The 19,035-nt window shown below is 49.4% G+C and overlaps 1 protein-coding gene across 1 annotated transcript in view; it reads right to left on the bottom strand.

Annotated features, from left to right (window-relative positions):
• ZCCHC14 (zinc finger CCHC-type containing 14) overlaps nucleotides 1-19,035 on the bottom strand; it is a 38,823-nt gene that overhangs the window by 14,685 nt on the left and 5,103 nt on the right. Inside the window, exon 2 of the mRNA XM_049786715.1 lies at nucleotides 3,134-3,257. Coding sequence (XP_049642672.1) covers nucleotides 3,134-3,257 — 124 coding nt within the window. The remainder of the gene's footprint in view (nucleotides 1-3,133; nucleotides 3,258-19,035) is intronic.

The raw sequence follows: 19,035 nt of genomic DNA on the forward strand, positions 1-19,035 counted from the left end.
GACATAAGAGAGGAGCTCTGATTTCCTGAGACTATGCTGGGGCACAGCTCGCTGCCAAGAACACCCAGAGAATGTTTATTCCACTATGTGTCCAGTCATCTCAGTTCCAAGTAGGACAACGCAGCAGGTAGGACCACATTCACCTGGTCCTTATTCCTGTCATATCTGAAGCCAGCTGCAGGCCTGTGGGCGTATGACTGGTCCTGGCACACAGCATGTCTTTCCAATCTGAAGAGAAACCAATACAGCAGTGGCCAGTGGTCCACTAAGAAGGAAATGTCTCAATACCTCCACAAGGCCTGAGCACGAGCACAGTATCTACAGAACCTGCTTCTTTCAGTCATCAATGTATCTAGGGGTTCAGACACTGGTACATGCGTCTGACACCATGGCCCTTGATACATACAGACTCATCATGTAAGTTCTGTTTGGAGACATTTGGATATCTCAAGATTGAATCATCCGGGGCCGGGAAGGTGGCGCTAGAGCTAAGGTGTCTGCCTTGCAAGTGCTAGCGTAGGACAGACCATGGTTCAATCCCCCGGCGTCCCCATATGGTCCCCCCCAAGCCAGGAGCGACTTCTGAGCGCATAGCCAGGAGTAACCCCTGAACATCAAACAAATCAACCTTTGCTATTAGCCTCCACTTCTCTAGGATAAATGTCCTGTCCTGGGACGCAGGAAACAATTATAAAATTGCTGTACTGAGGAGACGGTTCAAAGGGCCAGAGCAGAGTTGGGTGCCCAACTCAATCCAGCACCCCAGGAGCAACCAGGAACACACCACGGCAAGGTCCTCAGCAACTGAACATCTGCCACCACTGTCAGGCTGATGTTTGTCCCTCTCAGTCACACATGAAAATCCCAGCAATTCTAGGGGTCTGACTGGCATCATCTCATCTGACCCTAGGTCTACCTATTTGCTTGTCTCATTTTGTGGCCACCTCTGCTCAAGTGTTACTCCCATTTGGTGCCTGGCAGATATTGACAGGGAGAGTGTCACTCTGGGAAGTGCTCAAGGGAACATATTGGTGCTTGGAATTGAACACAGCCTCCTGCAAGCAATACATGTGCTGAGCCTATTGCATACCTCTTCAGGCCCTGCTAAGTGCATGAGTGTGACTTCACTCACTCATCACAACATGCTGCAAACGACTAAAACTCGTCTTCCCTAAAATCTGAGCAAACTGTAACCCATATCTTAATCCATCTCCATCCACTTGTCCGCTATTGGCCACCAGGGATATCTCCAGATATTGGCTACTGGAAATAATGCTAACATGGCTCAGGGTGTGCATGTCTTTTCCAATTCCTGCTTCTGTTTTCTTTGGAAACAAAAACCCAGAGGTTGAATGCTAGGATCATCAGGCATTTCTACCCTTAATTTGGGATATCTCCCAGATCACTTTTCACAAGGCACATGGGATCCTCAGCCCACACCAGTAACTAGGAGGCCCGTCACTCATCATTCTCACAACCTTACGGTACTTTTTTTTTTTCTTCCCTTTTTTAGGCTTTCCCAGTTGTGTTCAGGACTTATTCCTTTCTGGCTCTGTGTTTAGGGATCACTCCTGGAGGGGTCAGACCATATGGGATGCCAGGGATCGAATCCAGGTTGGCAGAGTGCAAGGAAACTGTCTTACCCACTGTACTAACTCTTTAGATTCCACTGTTAACCAGGGTTATATCCCTGGCACCTTGTATGGTCCCTTGAGCCCATAAAGAGTGATCCCTGAGGGCCACAGTGGTAGGGTGTTAGCCTTGCACATGGCTGACCCAGGATAGACGTGGCTTCAATCCCTGGTATCTCATATGGTCCCCCGAGCCAGGAGTGATTTCTGAGCACAGAGTCAGGCATAACCCCTGAGTACTGCCAGGTGTGGCCCAAACAAACAAACAAACAAAAAGAGTGATTCCTGAGGAGGTGGAGCCATAGCACAGCTGATAGGACATTTGCTGTGCACATAGCCAACCTGGGTTCAATCCCTAGAATCCCATACAGTCCCCTGAGCCTGCCGGAAGTGATTTCTGAGCACAGAGCCAGGAGTAATCCCTGAGTGCTGATGGGGTGCCCCCCCCCAAAAAAAAAAGTGATATCCAAGTACGGAGCCAGGAATAATCCCTCAGCAGCACCGGGTATGGCCCAAAAAAATAAAAGGGAGGTGTTGCTGAGGATGCAGATGCTGTTCAGAAAGATAACCTGGCAACCACCCAGAGAGATGCTCCATATCTTCACTATTGCCTGGGCTGGATAATTCTGAGATAACATGGGGTAAGGCTTCCATCTGGCATGCGACTGGCCCTTGTTCAATTCCCAATACTACACAGTCCCCCACCCCTTACATCTCCCCCTAGCCCTTGAACTTAATCACCAGCCCAGCTGATGAGAATACCAAGAGGCCTCAAAATTCAATCAGCAAATAAATCCATCTAGGAGCTGGAAAATGCTCCCTGGGCCAAGCACAAGCTGGGCCACAATGAGCTCACGGCAACCTGCCAGGAGTGGCCACCAAGGTCTTGTCACAGGGTCATAGTGGTGGGTACAGAAAGCTTCCATGAGGAGTGGTCATGGGAATTCCTCGAGGACTGAAATGAGACCAACATGTGCTCAGGTTCAGAACTAGGGGCCCATCAGCTTCTGTATGCCCCAGAGGCCATTGCACTCCCAGCCCAAAATGACTTCAGTTCAGATACTCAAAGCAGGGAGCAGAGACCAACTAAGTGGGGAAGTTGGCTAGTGAGGCTCCAAATGGGGGTCCCCCACATGCTTTCCCCCTCCTGGAAGAGCAGTCCTGTCAAGACCCATGCACATCTCTCCCTGGAGGAGTTAAGTATCAATGTGGCCTACAGGGCACTCAGGAACAAGGCCCTGCTCTGGCCCACAAGTGCTGTGCTGAGCCCAGGTCATTGTGGGATGAAGTACCGCAGACTGTGATGCACGATACAGGCATGGAGCTGGCACAGGGAACCTTTCCTTTGTGTTTGGTTCTGAGGGTTCTTCCTGGCCATCCAGAGGGATCACTCCCAGACAACCCCAAGTTCTACCTGTACAACATGTGTTCGGTTTTCTAGCCTCTTCTTAGCCCGAGAACGTCAGGACCTGGGATTTGTGCCCAGCCCACCAGCCGCGCACCTTTGCTGTGCTTGCCGCCAGGCCTCTTAGGCAGCGCCTCGTCTGTGGAATGTGCCGATGTGGGCAATGCCTTCTCCAGGTTGCTGCTCCCACTGCTGCTGGGGGCCTCAGTTCTCGGGGCGACCTGAGGGAACAAAAACCATCACCATGTCTCTTTCGCAACAAAGTTTTTTTGTTGTTTTTAAATTTCTGGGTCCCACTTAGCAGTGTTTTTCAGGGGTTATTCCTGGCTCTGAATTCAGGAATCACTCCTGATAGACTCAGGAAACCATACAGGATGCTGGGGATCGAACCCAGGTCAGCCGCATGCAAAGCAAATGTCTTCCCCTGTGTTATCGCTCTGAACCACTGAGTTATTTGCTGGTCACAGCTTCAGATATCTCTGGACAAATGCCAGATGGTGTATGGAGCCTGACTGACAGACAGACTGCTGACCTCTCTGGCTAGCAACGAGATGGCCACAGCATCCAAATACAGGAAAAAAAAATACAGGAAAAAACGTGGGTCTGTGCCAGAGGGGCACCATCACCAATCACGTGTCTGTATGTCCAAGGAACAATCACATGGTTCCTTCTCCAGCTGGACAGCCAGCCACACCACCAGACTTGATCATGTCTGGAAACCCTCAGCAGACCTGGAACAAGAGCAGCAGCAATGACACAGAGCGGGAGCGTGTCCAGACAAACCACCCCACACACACACTGTGAGGAGCACTCGCATGAGCAGGAGGCAGCACTGAGTCACAACGCAGTGGCACAAGGCCAGCAGCTGCCTAGAGTGTCTGGCTGGTGTGGACAGGATATAAGTCATGTCATGTGATAAAGTAAGGTGCAGGGGCTCCCTCTGGGCCTGTGCACAATGATGGAAAGGGCCCTAGACTCTAAGGAGCAAGGCTATGGATCAGCTGCACGGAAGGCAAATCACGCCCTTTGCTAGAATATCTCTCCAGCCCTCCAAATGTGGAAGAAGATTCTGGTCCCAATTTTCCTTGGGGCTCAAGGCACCAGGCCGCCTCCTCAGTGACTGGCACCTGCACACTCAGGGAGCTGTCACCCCAAGGCAGGTACACATCACCATCTCTGAGTCCCAGAATAGGGGTTCCCCAAGTACATGGTACCAATAGGTCCACACACACAAGTGAACCCAGCGATAATGGAGTGTAGAACAACTAACAGAAACCAAACTGAGCCAGCATCACCTCCTCAGAGTCAGTTCTGTGGCTGACTCATCAAGTCATCATCATCTCCCAAAGACACTGGATTACTGCACTCGGTTCTGGCTAATAGTTTGAGCACTCAGAAACGAGTGCCCCCTAGGACTGAGGTGCAGAGACTCAATGCAAGACACGGCCCTGCCACTTTCCTCACTCCCCATCTGGCCAGGCACTTCCCTCCCCTGGTACAAGCACACTTGCTAGGCTCCTAGGACCAGGTAGGGTCTCTCGAGCCCCTCCCAAGACAACCCACAGCACTCTGTGGCTGCCAAGTCCACACTAGGTATGTGGGAAGGGCGGTACAGGGCACCACCATGCTTGGTGCAGGACCACGTTCTCAGCTGCGGCAGTCGATAGAGCCCAGCCCAGCCCAGGCCCACCCCCCAGGTCTGCAAGTCTCTGGGGGCTGGGACACTGGCCCAGGTAGGGCTGTGTGGAGTCCCTAGAATAGGAGCATGGAGCAAGCACCTTGGGTCAGTTCCCAGCAAAGCCCAGAGGAAGCGCCCGGGGAACAGGAAACATGGGGGGGTGGGGGGAGGAGGGTTGGTGTCCCTGAAGCTCCATCTGCAAGGGTGGTACCAGAAGGAAGTCTGACTGAGCCCCCTCAAACAGACAGGGGTAACAAGCTTGGATAAAAAAGCCAGGGGTCCTCAGCAGTGCACTCAGAACATTTCTCGTGTGTGCCCCAATGCTACTTCTCCCAAGCAGCCTGTCCGTTTTCTGCCCCTCTGTTTACATTGAACACTCTTCCCTTGCCTTTCCCAGAAAGGCTGTTTTGGGGGTTATTTTTGGTTGACTTAATTTGCCCCATGTGACCTACGCAGCTCAACTCAAATGCTCTCTGACTCACACCGAGGCGGCGCTCCAGCCACCCGCCCAGGGTCCACGCCACAGCTGGAGCAGGGGAAGTGAGCTGTAGCTCCCCCAACTCAGGGGCCCCCCAGCCCGCTCCCTTCCTGCTGCCCCGGCACAGGCCAGAGGAACTTTCCTGCCAACTCCCAGTGGCAGTGCCCTGGCACCTGCACAGAGACATCCTTTTCTTAGTGAGGCATTCACAATACTCAGAAGGGCAAGGGCTTTGATTGCTACTCATGCAGCTCTCCATAGGGATAGTGTATCCCCAAAACTCACTGGCACTCAGGTTCGGGGGAAAGGAGAAACAGATTCAAGGCAGCAGCCTGACTGGAATCAGGCTCTGGTTCTAGACTCAAATACCCCAAAACACACCGAGAGCCCCAGGCTAGGCTCTTACATGTTCTGGTGGCAGCGTGAACCCTCTGTTGTGGGGCCCCACAGCTGACCTGGGGAAGGCACCTGGCCCTGAGCTCAGCTAACATGGGTCCCAGGGGCCTGTGAATACTGGGCACAAGGCACAGACACCCTTCCACCGTCCTTTCACGGTACCTGCAGCTCTCAGCTATGCTGCCACAGGATGAACCTCCACTGCAGGCAAAGTGCAGGGCCCTCTAGTGTCTGGGCTGGCGTGCAGAAGAGTCCCAGGAGTGTCCTAATGGTGTCTCAGAAAGTCTCAGCAATGTGTGCCCTTGGATGACCCACACTGCCATGTGGGCATAGGGTGCAGCATCACTTCTAACTAGACACTGTCCTCACTGCAGCACATGGAGAACCAGTGCTCACTGTGCTCATTATTGGAGAAGGCAAAGGAAATGACACTGGGCAGTCACCTAACAGCAATGAAATGTTGAGAGCCACACAGGTACCAAAAATGACCAGTGTGGGCATAGATGCAGTGTGGGACCCATGCCTGCACCCTCATTCTGTGGGAAGAGAAATAATGAACCAGACAGGAAGGCAGCAGGTCACAGAATTAAAGCACAAAAAGTCATTGCATCCCTGTACATAAAGAACTATAAAAAAGGAAACTCCAAAAAAAAACAAAAAACAAAAAAAAAGGAAACTCCAAGGACTATTGTCTTCAAAGCATTGCCCTAAAACAAAAGATTTCAAAACTTAGGATCAACTTAACAGGGAGGGGCTAGAGCGGTGGCGCAAGCAGTAGGGCATCTGCCTTGCAAGCGCTAGCCTGGGACAGACATGTTCAATCCCCCAGCGTCCCATATGGTCCCCCAAGTCAGGAGCGATTTATGAGCGCAAAGCCAGGAGTAACCCCTGAGCATCACTGGGTGTGGCCAAAAACAAACAAACAAACAAAGAAAATTTATTTAATAAAAAATTAGTGGGACCGGAGTGGTGGTGCTAGAGGTAAGGCATCTACCTTGCAAGTGCCAGTCTAGGACAGACCGAGGTTTGATCCCCCAGTGTCCCATATGGTCTCACCAAACCAGGAGCAATTACTGAGCGCATAGCCAGGAGTAACCCCTGAGCATCAACAGGTATGGCCGGGCCCGGAGAGATAGCACAGCGGCGTTTGCCTTGCAAGCAGCCGATCCAGGACCAAAGGTGGTTGGTTCGAATCCCAGTGTCCCATATGCCCCCCACCCCCCCCCGTGCCTGCCAGGAGCTATTTCTGAGCAGACAGCCAGGAGTAACCCCTGAGCACCGCCGGGTGTGGCCCAAAAAAAAAAAAAAAAAAAAAAACACAGGTATGGATGGGGGCCGGAGAGATAGCATGGAGGTAAGGCGTTTGCCTCTCATGCAGGAGGTCATCGGTTCGAATCCCGGCGTCCCATATATGGTCCTCCCGTGCCTGCCAGGAGCAATTTCTGAGCCTGGAGCCAGGAATAACCCCTGAGCACTGCCGGGTGTGACCCAAAAACCACAAAAAAAAGAAAAAAAAAAAAAACAGGTATGGCCCAAAAAAAAAAATTGTTTATTTGTTTTTTGGTTTTGGGCCACATCCAGTGGTGCTCAAGGGTTACTCCTGACTGTACTCAGAAATCACATCTGGCAAACTTGGGGTACCATATGGGATGCTGAGGATGAACCCAAGTCAGACGTGTGCAAAGCAAATGCCCTACCCGCCATGCTATCACTCTGGCCCAGGAGGTGAAATATTTACACTGTAAAATCGTAAATCAGTAATGAAGGAAATATAAGAGAACACAGGAAATAGGAAAATATTATACAGATTTAGTGTAATATCCATTAACATTCCAATGATGTTCTTCAAAGCCTTGTAATAAACTACTAAAATGTGTATGGCTTCATATAACTCCTTTAATAGCCAAAGCAGTCCAAAAATGAAAGAAAACAAACTAAAAAGGAAGACAGGAAGCATTGCATTTGCCAATCCTGAACTCTACTCTAAAGCTCTGATCATCAGAACTGCACAGTACTAGATTCCAATGATGTTCTTCAAAGCCTTGTAATAAACTACTAAAATGTGTATGGCTTCATAAAACTCCTTTAATAGCCAAAGCAGTCCAAAAATGAAAGAAAACAAACTAAAAAGGAAGACAGGAAGCATTGCATTTGCCAATCCTGAACTCTACTCTAAAGCTCTGATCATCAGAACTGCACAGTACTAGAATCCTTATAAACCCAGAAACCAACAATGCAGTACTGAGAGTCAGAGTTAAACCCCCAGATTTAAGGACAGTTAATCTGCAACAAAAGAGCTAAGAATATAAAGTGGAGCAAAGAAAAAACTCTTTACAAACAGTGTTGGGAAAAACAGATAGCTATGTTTAAGAAAATAAAGAACCGGAACTCATGGCATTCACAAAAGTAAACTCAAAGACCTCAAAATCAGACTAGAATTCCAAAAGTACCTTGAAGAAAACTCAGACAGAAACAGAATCTCCATCTCTATCTCCTTCAATAAGATGGCCAGAGAAGGGCCCGGAGAGATAGCACAGCGGTGTTTGCCTTGCAAGCAGGCAACCCAGGACCAAAGGTGGTTGGTTCAAATCCCGGTGTCCCATATGGTCCCCTGTGCCTGCCAGGAGCGATTTCTGAGCAGACAGCCAGGAGTAACCCCTAAGTACAGCCGGGTGTGACCCAAAAACCAAAAACCAAAAAAAAAAAAAAAAAAAAAAAAAAAGATGGCCAGAGAAGCAAACACAACACAACAGGACTACATCAAAGGGACTATTACAAGAAAGAAAAACTGAAGCTAGGACAGTGGGAAAAGTGCTGACACTATGTACACTATGTACACTGCTAACCAAGGTTCAATTCCCAACATACCATAGAAACCCCCATCCCCACCAGAAGTGATCCCTGAACATCAGTGGATGGTGGCCCCATGGACACAATGAAGACTGCAGTTGTGAAAGCTCAAGTCAAGCAGTCAGCAGTAATATGGACTGAGTGAAGCAAAGGAAAATGACACAGAATCACCTCACAGATGGCACCTAAGACACACATAAAGGAGGCCAAAACCAAGGGTGTGCCAAACAAGCTGGGCGCTACCAGAAGGGGCAAACAAAAGTAGAGACCAGTGAACAGGCCCACAGAGCAGAGCCCTGAAGCACTGAAAGGGCTCCCAGGAGCAGGGAGGAGAGGACTTCAGTGCAGCAGACAACAAGCACAACAGGACAAACAAGGGCACCACAGCAGCTCTAGCCATCACTCACTCACTTTCACACTCCTAGCAGACCACCTTGAGGGAGGAAAGAATAACTGTTAAATACTTCCGAGTCAACAGAACAAAAATAACATAAAATCAAAAGGAAAAGTGCCACGTAAGTATCTTGCTGAAATGGTGATTGTGTGTCTCTAAAACCATAACAGAGACAGTTTAATAACTAAAACTATTTGCTGACTTAGGCCAAATGAACACCAATGCTCACCAAAAACTGTTTTCCACATAAAAAAATTTTTTTTCAATAAAAAAAATTTTCCTTTCTCAATTTCCTTTCCCTAGAGCTTAACTCACTAGAAAAAATAAAGAAAAAGATTACTGCTCAAAATCTCAGCAAAAAAGCACCAACGAGGGCCCGGAGAGATAGCACAGCGGTGTTTGCCTTGCAAGCAGCCGATCCAGGACCAAAGGTGGTTGGTTCGAATCCCGGTGTCCCATATGGTCCCCCGTGCCTGCCAGGAGCTATTTCTGAGCAGACAGCCAGGAGTAACCCCTGAGCACCGCCGGATGTGGCCCAAAAACAAAAACAAAAAACAAAAAAAGGTCTAGAGGCAACAAAGCTGAAGCTTCAAAGGCGCAAATGAGAAAGAATCTGTCCATCGAGACTGAGGCACCACCACTGGCACCACCAGTGTCCTGGATTACAGTTGCCACACCTCAGGGTCCAAGAAGAGGGATAGTGAGATCAGGATCCAGACAGTGGAAATCACCAGCCTGCTGCTGGACCCCTACAGACACTGTCCTGATAGCAAAGAGTGATAGGAGACCCAAGACCACCATGCGGTCATGGTTGGACCCTGAGCCACAACTGGAGCAGTGAGAGGACTCCCACACCCACAGAGCAGAACCCCAGGGACCCACCACTGTGTGCTCAGCCCGAAAACACACAGGCAGATTCAAGCTCCCCCCCCCATGCCAGTCTTCTGGGGGGGGGGTGCAGGTTGACTTCCTCTTTTCATCTAAACAGCAACTCACCCAGAAGCACAGCATCCTACTGTTCACTCTGGAGCAGCCCGGGTTCCCTGTAGAACAAATACTTCTCTCTCCTCACTTTCTCCAATAAAGCCACCCTGCTGCTGACAGGGCATCTGTCAGGGGAGAAGGAGAAATGCAGAGCGACCAGCCTAGGTAGCCAAGGCAAGACAGACACTCAGCGGAGACAGAGGCCACCAAGACCCAACTCACAGGCGCTCATAGGCGACAGTGCTTAGTATCCTGCAGCTGTCAGGGACTCAAACAAGTGACAGGAAAGCTGTGCTCCTCCCTGACAGGCACTATAGGCCCAGAGTGAGCTGCTGTCACCACCACTGTGTGCTCAGGAGTCACTTGGGACCTCCCACATGTAAGGTCAAGACACACCTCCAGCCCCATGGGTTTCAGCATTCTCATTTTGGGGAAAACATGAAATTACTTTTTTTTTTTTTTTTTTTGGTTTTTGGGCCACACCCATTTGATGCTCAGGGGTTACTCCTGGCTATGAGCTCAGAAGTCGCTCCTGGCTTGGGGGGACCATATGGGATGCCGGGGGATCAAACCACAGTCCATCCTACGCTAGCGCTTGCAAGGCAAACACCTTACCTCTAGCGCCACCTTCCCAGCCCCATAAAATTACTTTTAACACAATAAAAAGACCTGGGGCCAGGAGATGGCTCCAAGAAGAGATGCATTCTTTGAATGTGGGAGTCCCAATTCTGATGCCCAGCAACACATGAACCACTAAACATGGCCAAGAGTGACCACTAAAAAGTGTGCCCAAGGTGAGCAAGCCCTGCAACTCGAGCACATCTCAAGTGCAGATGTGAACCCACAATGCGTCAGCTCACAATAAGGGAGAGCGGAGGAAGAGGCTGTGCCTAGAGAACATCATGGAGCAGGTGCCAAGCAGCCACGAAAAGCTGGGAGCCTAGGGGCTGTGGCTCCTGGCAAGCGAGTTGCAGGTGGGCAGTCAGGCCTTGCTCCAGGAAGCACCTAAGGCAGAAGCTGCCCTTACCTTTGCTTTTTGGGCCACACCCAGTAACACTCAGGGTTACTCCTGGCTATGCGCTCAGAAATCGCTCCCGGCTTGGGGGACCAAATGGGAGGCTGGGGGAATGGAACTGCAGTCTGTCCTAGGTTAGCACATACAAGGCAAAAACCCTACCGCTTGTGCCATTGCTCCGACCCCAACCTGTGTCTTTGTTGTTGTTTGGGGTCACTCTTGGTGAAGTTTGGAGAACCTTCTGCAGTGCTATGGATGAAACCTGGATTGGTTGCTGCTGAAACATCTCTCAAGCTCCAGATTCCCAGTTTCCAAGTTCCAAGCAATAGAGACCCAGCACAGGCGCTTTCTGCTTGTAAGGTGACTCCTTGTTAGGATTGGCTGGGCTGTTCACTTTACAACCAAACTCTCAAAGTTTATTTAAATACTCCAAAAAGATGGGGCAGAGGATTAATTCCTATTCATTAACCCTCATTCTGTTTGTTGTTAGTTTTAGGTCACAGTGTTTGTTATTCAGGAATTACTCCTGGTGGTACTCAAGGACCATCTGAGGTACCAGGGATTGCCTATAACTGGCCACATATAAGGCAAGTGCCCTCCCCTTGGTACCACTATCTCTGTAGCTCCCTATTCTCTTCCTTTTTGCTTTGGTTTTTTAGTCACATCTGGTGATGCTCTGAGTTCACTCCAGATCTACATTCAGGAATTAATCCTAGCAGGGTACAAGGGACCATGCAGGGTACTAGAAATCAAAACTGGGTCAGCAATATGCAAAGCAACTGCCCTACCCACTATACCATTATCCCAACCCTTTTCCTTTTCAAAAATGGCTCTTTCTACGGGGCCAGAACAATAGTGTAACAGGTATGGAGGTATTTGCCTTCCACATGACTGAGACTGAGCTGGGTTCCATCCCCAGCATCCTATAGTTTGCAAACCACTGCCAGGAGTAATTCCTGAGTACAGAGCAGGAGTAACCCCTGAATATCACCAGGTGCGGGCCCTCCTCTTACAAAATGGTTCTTTCTAGTCTAGACTCTAATAAGTAGTTCTTACATCCACAAGTTGTAATGAGATTCACCATGAATCAGTATGAAACCTGAGGTCATAATAATTTCTTTCTAGCAATCCTATTGAAGCTTTTATGTAAAAGCCCCAGATAATTAGGACTTAATTTTATAATGCTTTCCCTTCTGTAATTAATTTGATGTCACCACTAAAAATATAAACTAGGGGCCAGAGTGATCACAGAGTCCCGGGAACCCAGTTTTCAGAGCTCGGCTCTACAAACCGGACAGAAGTGACTGAAGCAGAGCAACGCAGTTCCGCTTTCTTGTGCACTCTGGCCCTGGAGAGGAAGGTGAGAAGCCAACCAAGGCTGGGCAGTGAGTTTCCCTCAGGGCAGCTTTGATCTGTGCCCTGGTTCCCTGGCAAAAGGCCCAAAGGCAAAGTCAGCCAATACCCAAAGGTGTCTGCAAGGCAGGACAGGAGGGGCAGCCCCTGAGAAGGTGAATGAGCGGGTCAGGGTAGGGAGCCTCTGCTACTTTCATCTGGGACTTGAGGATAGCTAGGCAACAAGCTTTTCTGGGTCCGATGAGCAATGAAGTCACAGCTGAAAAATGTCACAAATGAGACGGAAAAAAAAAAAGAAAGAAGGAGAAAGCCAAGGAGTGTGATCATGAGGCAGACAGGAGACTGAAAACAAAGACCAGGAGGAGGAGACAGCAGTGCAGGGACACACTGGGGGCGGGGGGGGGGGGTCCCCTCAAAGCCAGCATCTGGGAAGGCCCTGGGTAATCACAGGACAGGATTCAGTGTGAGCCCTGAACAGCACACTAACAGGAAGGGGAACAATGGGGCATGAAACTGGACTGAACCCCTGCAAAACACAAGAGATGTAAAGACATCAGAACTATCAGATCTGATCAAGGGAGCTGAAAAAAGCAGAGCACACCTCAGATGTAAAGACGTGGGGACACAGAAAGACAGAGACCCCTTCTCATATGGAAGACAGCTTCTTCAGCAAGCGGTTCTGGGACAGCAGGGCGGCCTGTAGGAAAAAGCACACTAGCTCTGTACCTCTGACTTGCCCTCCTGCCCAAGACTGTGTGCATCCTGCATCCACCAGGAGGCACTGGAAAATGTTTCTGTGGGCACCACAGACAGGGAGTGCAGGCACATGACAGCAACTTTTCAAGGTGGCACAGAGAACACACCAGGCACAGACACGAGGGATGATGACAGCACTCCACGGCACCATGCACAGCCATAGCACACACTCAGTCACTAGGGTCGAGACTCAGAGGCCAAACTCAGGACTCAAAAAGCCGCAGACCTGGAGCCAGAGAGATAGCACACCGGTAGGGCATTTGCCTTGCATGTGGCCGACCCAGGACAGATCCCAGACCTGCCAGGAGCAATTTCTGAGCACAGAGCCAGGAGTAACTCCTGAGCACTACCAGCCCCCTCTCCCCAAGAAACCACAGACCTGAGAATCACTGATGGCCCTAGTAGCCAGGAGCATCGCTGGGACAAAACTTGCCCCAGGGCCACCTGAGCACCACAAGGGCCCTCAGCAAAAGAAACCAACAAAAGCATTGCAGAAGCCCAAGTGAAAACTGAAGGAAAAAAAAAAAAAGAAAGAAAGGGGCCGGGCGGTGGCGCTGGAGGTAAGGTGCCTGCCTTGCCTGCGCTAGCCTAGTACGGACCGCGGTTCGATCCCCCGGCGTCCCATATGGTCCCCCAAGAAGCCAGGAGCAACCTCTGAGCGAATAGCCAGGAGTAACCCCTTAGCGTCACAGGGTGTGGCCCAAAAACCAAAAAAAAAAAAAAAAAAAGAAAGAAAAACTGAAAGAGCCAGAGCAATACCACAACAGGGAGGGTATTTATTTGCCTTGCACACAGCCAACCCAAGTTCAATCCCTGGTATCTCAGATGGTCCCCCAAGTCTGCCAGGAGAGAGTACAGAGCCAGTAATAAATAACCAGAGTGCTGCTGGGTGTGCGAAAACAAAGAAACAAAAAAATTACCAAATGAATAACTGAAGGCAGAGACTGAAATAAAATGCTTCCAGGCCCTACAACAGCAAAAGGACCATCCCTTGAAACCCAGACCCACAGACAGATTTAGGGACCCAGATCCATAGTGCAGGGAAAGGATACAGCTGCCCCCAAGGTGAGTGAGAAAGATGGGTGACAGAACAACCCAGAACAAATGGTCCCTGCTGTGAGGGCAGCGGGCATAAGGCAGGCCCCCTCAGCCAGAGAGGCATTCTGGGTACTATAGGAACCCCAGAGCTGAGCCTCAGCAGCATCTCTGGGCCACAACCATTCCCAGGCCAGCCTTTGACATAAACAGTGTTATGTGCAGGGTCCCATTTGGGAGTGACAAAAAGGAGTTTGCAACAGCAAGGGGGTACAAGATGGTAACCAAAGAGGGCCAGCCCCTGCAAATATGATCCCTCGAGCATGGCCATCAAACAGGGGAAAGGGCAGGAGATGCCCAAAGGGCATGGGTTCAGAGAGCAGGTCTCTGCTCAGCACCACACAGTACCAACTCAACTGGGAAAAGCCTCTGAGCAACACTGTGTGGCCCCCAAATAGCCACGAAAAGAAGCAGCTCTGTAAGCTGGCACAGCACTCACTCAGGACTAAGCATGGGCAGACTGTAGTGAAAGGTCAGCCTGGAAGATTCTACAAAGAGCAAAGAAAGGAAAGAATAAGGAACTACTTTTTTCTTTCTGTTGTTTTTTTAGTCTGGGGGAAGGGGATCATACCCAGCAATGCTCAAGGCTTACTATTGGTTCTGTGCTCAGAGATCATTCCTTACAGGGTTGGGGACCATATGGAGTGTCAGGCTCGAACCCAAATGAGATGTATGCAAGGCAAGGCAAGAGCTTTACCCACTGTACTATAACTCTGACCCAAGAATGAGACTTTAGTCACTAAGTGTGAAATGGAAGTTTTTGAATTCGGCTCCTGCTTGTTGCCGTGCAGGAATGATTCTGGACAGACCTGGGGTTTTCTTTTTTTTGGGGGGGGGTTGGATTTTTGGGTCACACCCGGAGGCACTCAGGGGTTACTTCCTGGCTCTACGCACAGAAATCGCCCCTGGCAGGCTCGGGGGACCATATGAGATGCCAGGAATCGAACCCAAGTCTGTACTGTGTTGGCTGCATGCAAGGCAAACGCTCTACTCTACTATCTCTCCGGCCCCAAAGACCTGGGGTTTTTCTCAGAAGGGGTTTAGTAGAGAAAACAGGCAGGAGGGTGGCTAGGGTAAACCTTAAGAGTAAAGCTGTGGGAAAATTCAGCCAGCTTCTAACCAACAACCAACAACACAACTGTCAATATCAACTGCAACAACAGCAACACTACCAATAACCCAACCTTACTTCAGCTAGGGTTCTAATCTCTTCCCCCCTCTACTTCTCAATTAGATACAGGAGTCTCTGAGGGGGTCTTCACTCTTAAAGAGATAGATCCCTTTTTATGGAGCAATATTCAAGAAAAGTCACCAATATCAAGGTTAAAAAAAAGGGGGGGGGAGACTTGCCCAAGATTCTGCAATGGCTTGTGCACCTTCCAGAATTGGGGGGCAGGGTGTGCAAAAAAGACTTCCACTGAACATTCCTTTCTTTTTTGTGGCACAGAAGCTGAGGATAAAACCCAAGGCCTCGCACATAAAAGGCATATGCTCGTCAGAACCACACCCATGGTCATCCACTCATTTTATCAAACCAATGTTTTGGCTATCAAACTATGGTTTGGACCATACCCAGCGATGCTCAGCAGCTCAGGTATTACCCCTGGAAATGCTCAGAACATATGGATGCCAGGAATACAACCAGGGTCTGCCACATGCAAAGCAAACAACCTATCCATTGGACTATATCTCCATCCCTCAACTACTCCTTTTAATTTAAGAGATTGCTGAGTCAGGAGAGATAGGACAGGGGTAAGGCACCTGCTTTGAATGGAGCCAATCATAGCAAGATCCCTAGCACCACACAAGGTTTTTCCCAGCAGATCCCAAGCACAGAGCCAGGAGTAAAACCTTAAACACTACCAAGTGTAGCACCCCAACTTTTGGGGTGGTCATACCCTACAATGCTTAGGGGTAACTCCTGGCTATGCATTCAGGAATTATCGTATTTTTCATACCATAAGACTTACTTTCCTCCCCCCAAATGATGGGGGGAAATGTTTGTGTGTCTTATGAAGCAAGTGCTGCCTGGAGCTGAAACCTGAGTGCAGGGGAGGAGAGCATATACTGGTACTACCTACTTGATATCCGCAGTGCTATGCCCTCTTTATTGCGCAGACATACCACATAGTACAAGCAATCAGGTTAACGCACGTTCACTATCACATATAGAGCTTTTGTTTAAGACTATTTTTTGTTTTGCTTTGTTTTGTTTTTGGGTCACACCCGGCAGGGCTCAGGGGTTACTCCTGACTCTACGCTCAGAAATTGCTCCTGGCAGGCTCGGGGGACCATACGGAATGCCAGGATTCGAACCACTGTCCTTCTGCATGCGAGGCAAACACCTTACCTCCATGCTATCTCTCTGGCCCCATCGTTTAAGACTATTTGATTGCTGCTGCGACTCTATTTTTTTATATATTAACAAAAAAGTATTTTAAAAAAATGTTTTTTTAGGGGCCGGAGCGGTGGCGCTAGAGGAAAGGCATCTGCCTTGCAAGCGCTAGCCTAGGATGAACTGTGATTCGATCCCCCAGTGTCCCATAGGGTCCCCCCAAGCCAGAAGCGATTCTGAGCACATAGCCAGGAGTAACTCCTGAGCGTCACGGGGTGTGACCCAAAAACAAAAAAGTTTTCTTAATTTATTTTTTTGGTTTGATTTATTTTCTTTCTTTAAAACTTTATTTGCTGATTGATTTTCAGGCCACACCCAGCGGTGCTCAGGGTTACTCCTGGTTCTGCACTCAGAAATTGACCCTGGCAGGCTGGGAACCAAATGAGATGAGTCAGCCACAAGCAAAGCAAATGCACCACCACTGTGCTATCTCTCCAGTCCCTTGTTGTTGTTTTCTGGTTTGGGGGCCACGCCCAGTGATGTTGAGGGGTTACTTCTGGCTATGCACTCAGAAATCGCTCCTGGGGATCAAACCCAGGTTTGTCCTGGGTCAGCCACCCTGGGCAAGCGCCCTACAGCTATTGCTCCAGCCCCCTTGTTTTGTTTTCTGATGTAAAAAAAAAAAAAGAAGTTGGGGCCAGAGAGATACCATGGAGGTAGGGCGTTTATTTTGCATGCCAAAGGACGGTGGTTGGAATCCCAGCATCCCATATGGTCCCTGGCAGGCACAGGGGACCATTACTAAGTATAGAGCCAGGAGTAACCCCTGAGCGCTGCCAGGTGTGACCCAAAAAAAGCCAAAAACCGAAGGAAAAAAAAAAGTTAGGCCAGAGAGATAGCATGGAGGTAAGACATTTGCTTTGCATGCAGAAGGATGGTGGTTCAAATCCTGGCATCCCATATGGTCCCCCAAGCCTGCCAGGAGCGATTTCTGAGCATAGAGCCAGGAGTAATCCCTGAGCGCTGCCAGGTGTGACCCAAAATCCAAAAAAAAAAAAAGTCAGGTAAATGTGTTTAACCAGTTGTGGATAGGCGTATTGTAAACGTACATCAACTTCACAGGCTGGTTCTTATTAGCCACAGTCTCCTGATGGCATCTTGTGTTGCACCATTTGCTTTAGAATATTTTTCTTTGGGCCCGGAGAGATAGCACAGCGGCGTTTGCCTTGCAAGCAGCTGATCCAGAACCAAAGGTGGTTGGTTCGAATCCCGGTGTCCCATATGGTCCCCCGTGCCTGCCAGGAACTATTTCTGAGCAGACAGCCAGGAGTAACCCCCGAGCAACGCCGGGTGTGGCCCAAAAACCAAAAACAAAAACAAACAAAAAAAAGAATATTTTTCTTTGTTTTTCTCATCTAAAAACTATGTGCATCTTAGGTCAGTTGTGTCTTATACAGGGAAAAATACAGTACTCCTGGTGGTGCTTAGGAGACATAAGGGATGCCAGGATTCAAACCTTAGTCAGCAACATGCAAGGCTAGCGCCCTCCCCCACTGTATTATCAATCACTCCACGTCACCATTCTTTTTATTTTACTGGAAGGAAAAATTTTTAAAGGAAGTCAGGGGGCCAGAGAGATAGAACAGCAGTAGGGTGTTTGCCTTGCACGCAGCTGATCAGACAGATGGTAGTTCGAATCCCGGCATTCCATATGGTCAACCCTGCCTGCCAGGAACAATTTCTGAGCACAGAGCCAGGAGTAACCCCTGAGCACCACTGGGTGTGACCCAAAAACCGAAAAAGATAAAAATAAATTTAAAAAAGGGGGGAGGCAGAGAGATAGCACAGTGGTACGGAGATTGCCTTGCAAGCAGCCGATTCAGGTGAGATGGTGGTTCGAATCCCAACATCCCATGTGGTTCCCCATGCCTGCCAGGAGTGATTTCTTTTTTTGGGGGAGAGGGGGTCATACCAGCCGTGCTCAGGGGTTACTTCTTGCTCTACGCTCAGAAATCGCCCCCGGCAAGCTCGGGGGACCATATGGGATGCCAGGATTCAAACCAACATCCTTTTGCATGCAAGGCAAATGCCCTACCACTGTGCTATCTCTCTAGCCCCTGCCAGGATTGATTTCTGAGCGCAGAGCTAGGAGTAACAACCCCTAAGTGCCACTGCATGTGACCAAAATAAAGGGGGGGGGGGTTTAGTCAGTGTTGCTTTCCAATCAAACAGCTTTTCCAGAAGAAGTTGGGGCCAAGTTCTAGGAAGCCCCAAGGACAGAGCACAGAAGGGACTGCCCTCCATAATGAAGCCAAGAAGCCTTCTTTGCACCTGAAGAGAGATATGGTGCTGCACTTAAACATGCCCATACCACATGATCAAAGTTTACAGTATATCTCAGTGGGAGGTGAACATACCACACATAGGCTTCAAAAAGGACTCTCGGGCCAGAGAGAAGAAAGCAGGCAGAACATTTGCCTTATACGCAGTCCAATCCCAGTTCAATCCAGGCACCACATGAGGTACACCAGGAGTACCACAGCAGTGATCCTAAAGAGGGCCAGAAGTAAGGCCTGAGCATCAACAGCTGACCCAGCAACACTGACACAGTGTGGCCCTGAAACAAAAGCAAAAAGACTCTGTAAAGATGGGGCACCAGGTCTTT

Source organism: Suncus etruscus, chromosome 14 (assembly GCF_024139225.1).
Source record: "Suncus etruscus isolate mSunEtr1 chromosome 14, mSunEtr1.pri.cur, whole genome shotgun sequence".
Taxonomy (NCBI): domain Eukaryota; kingdom Metazoa; phylum Chordata; class Mammalia; order Eulipotyphla; family Soricidae; genus Suncus; species Suncus etruscus.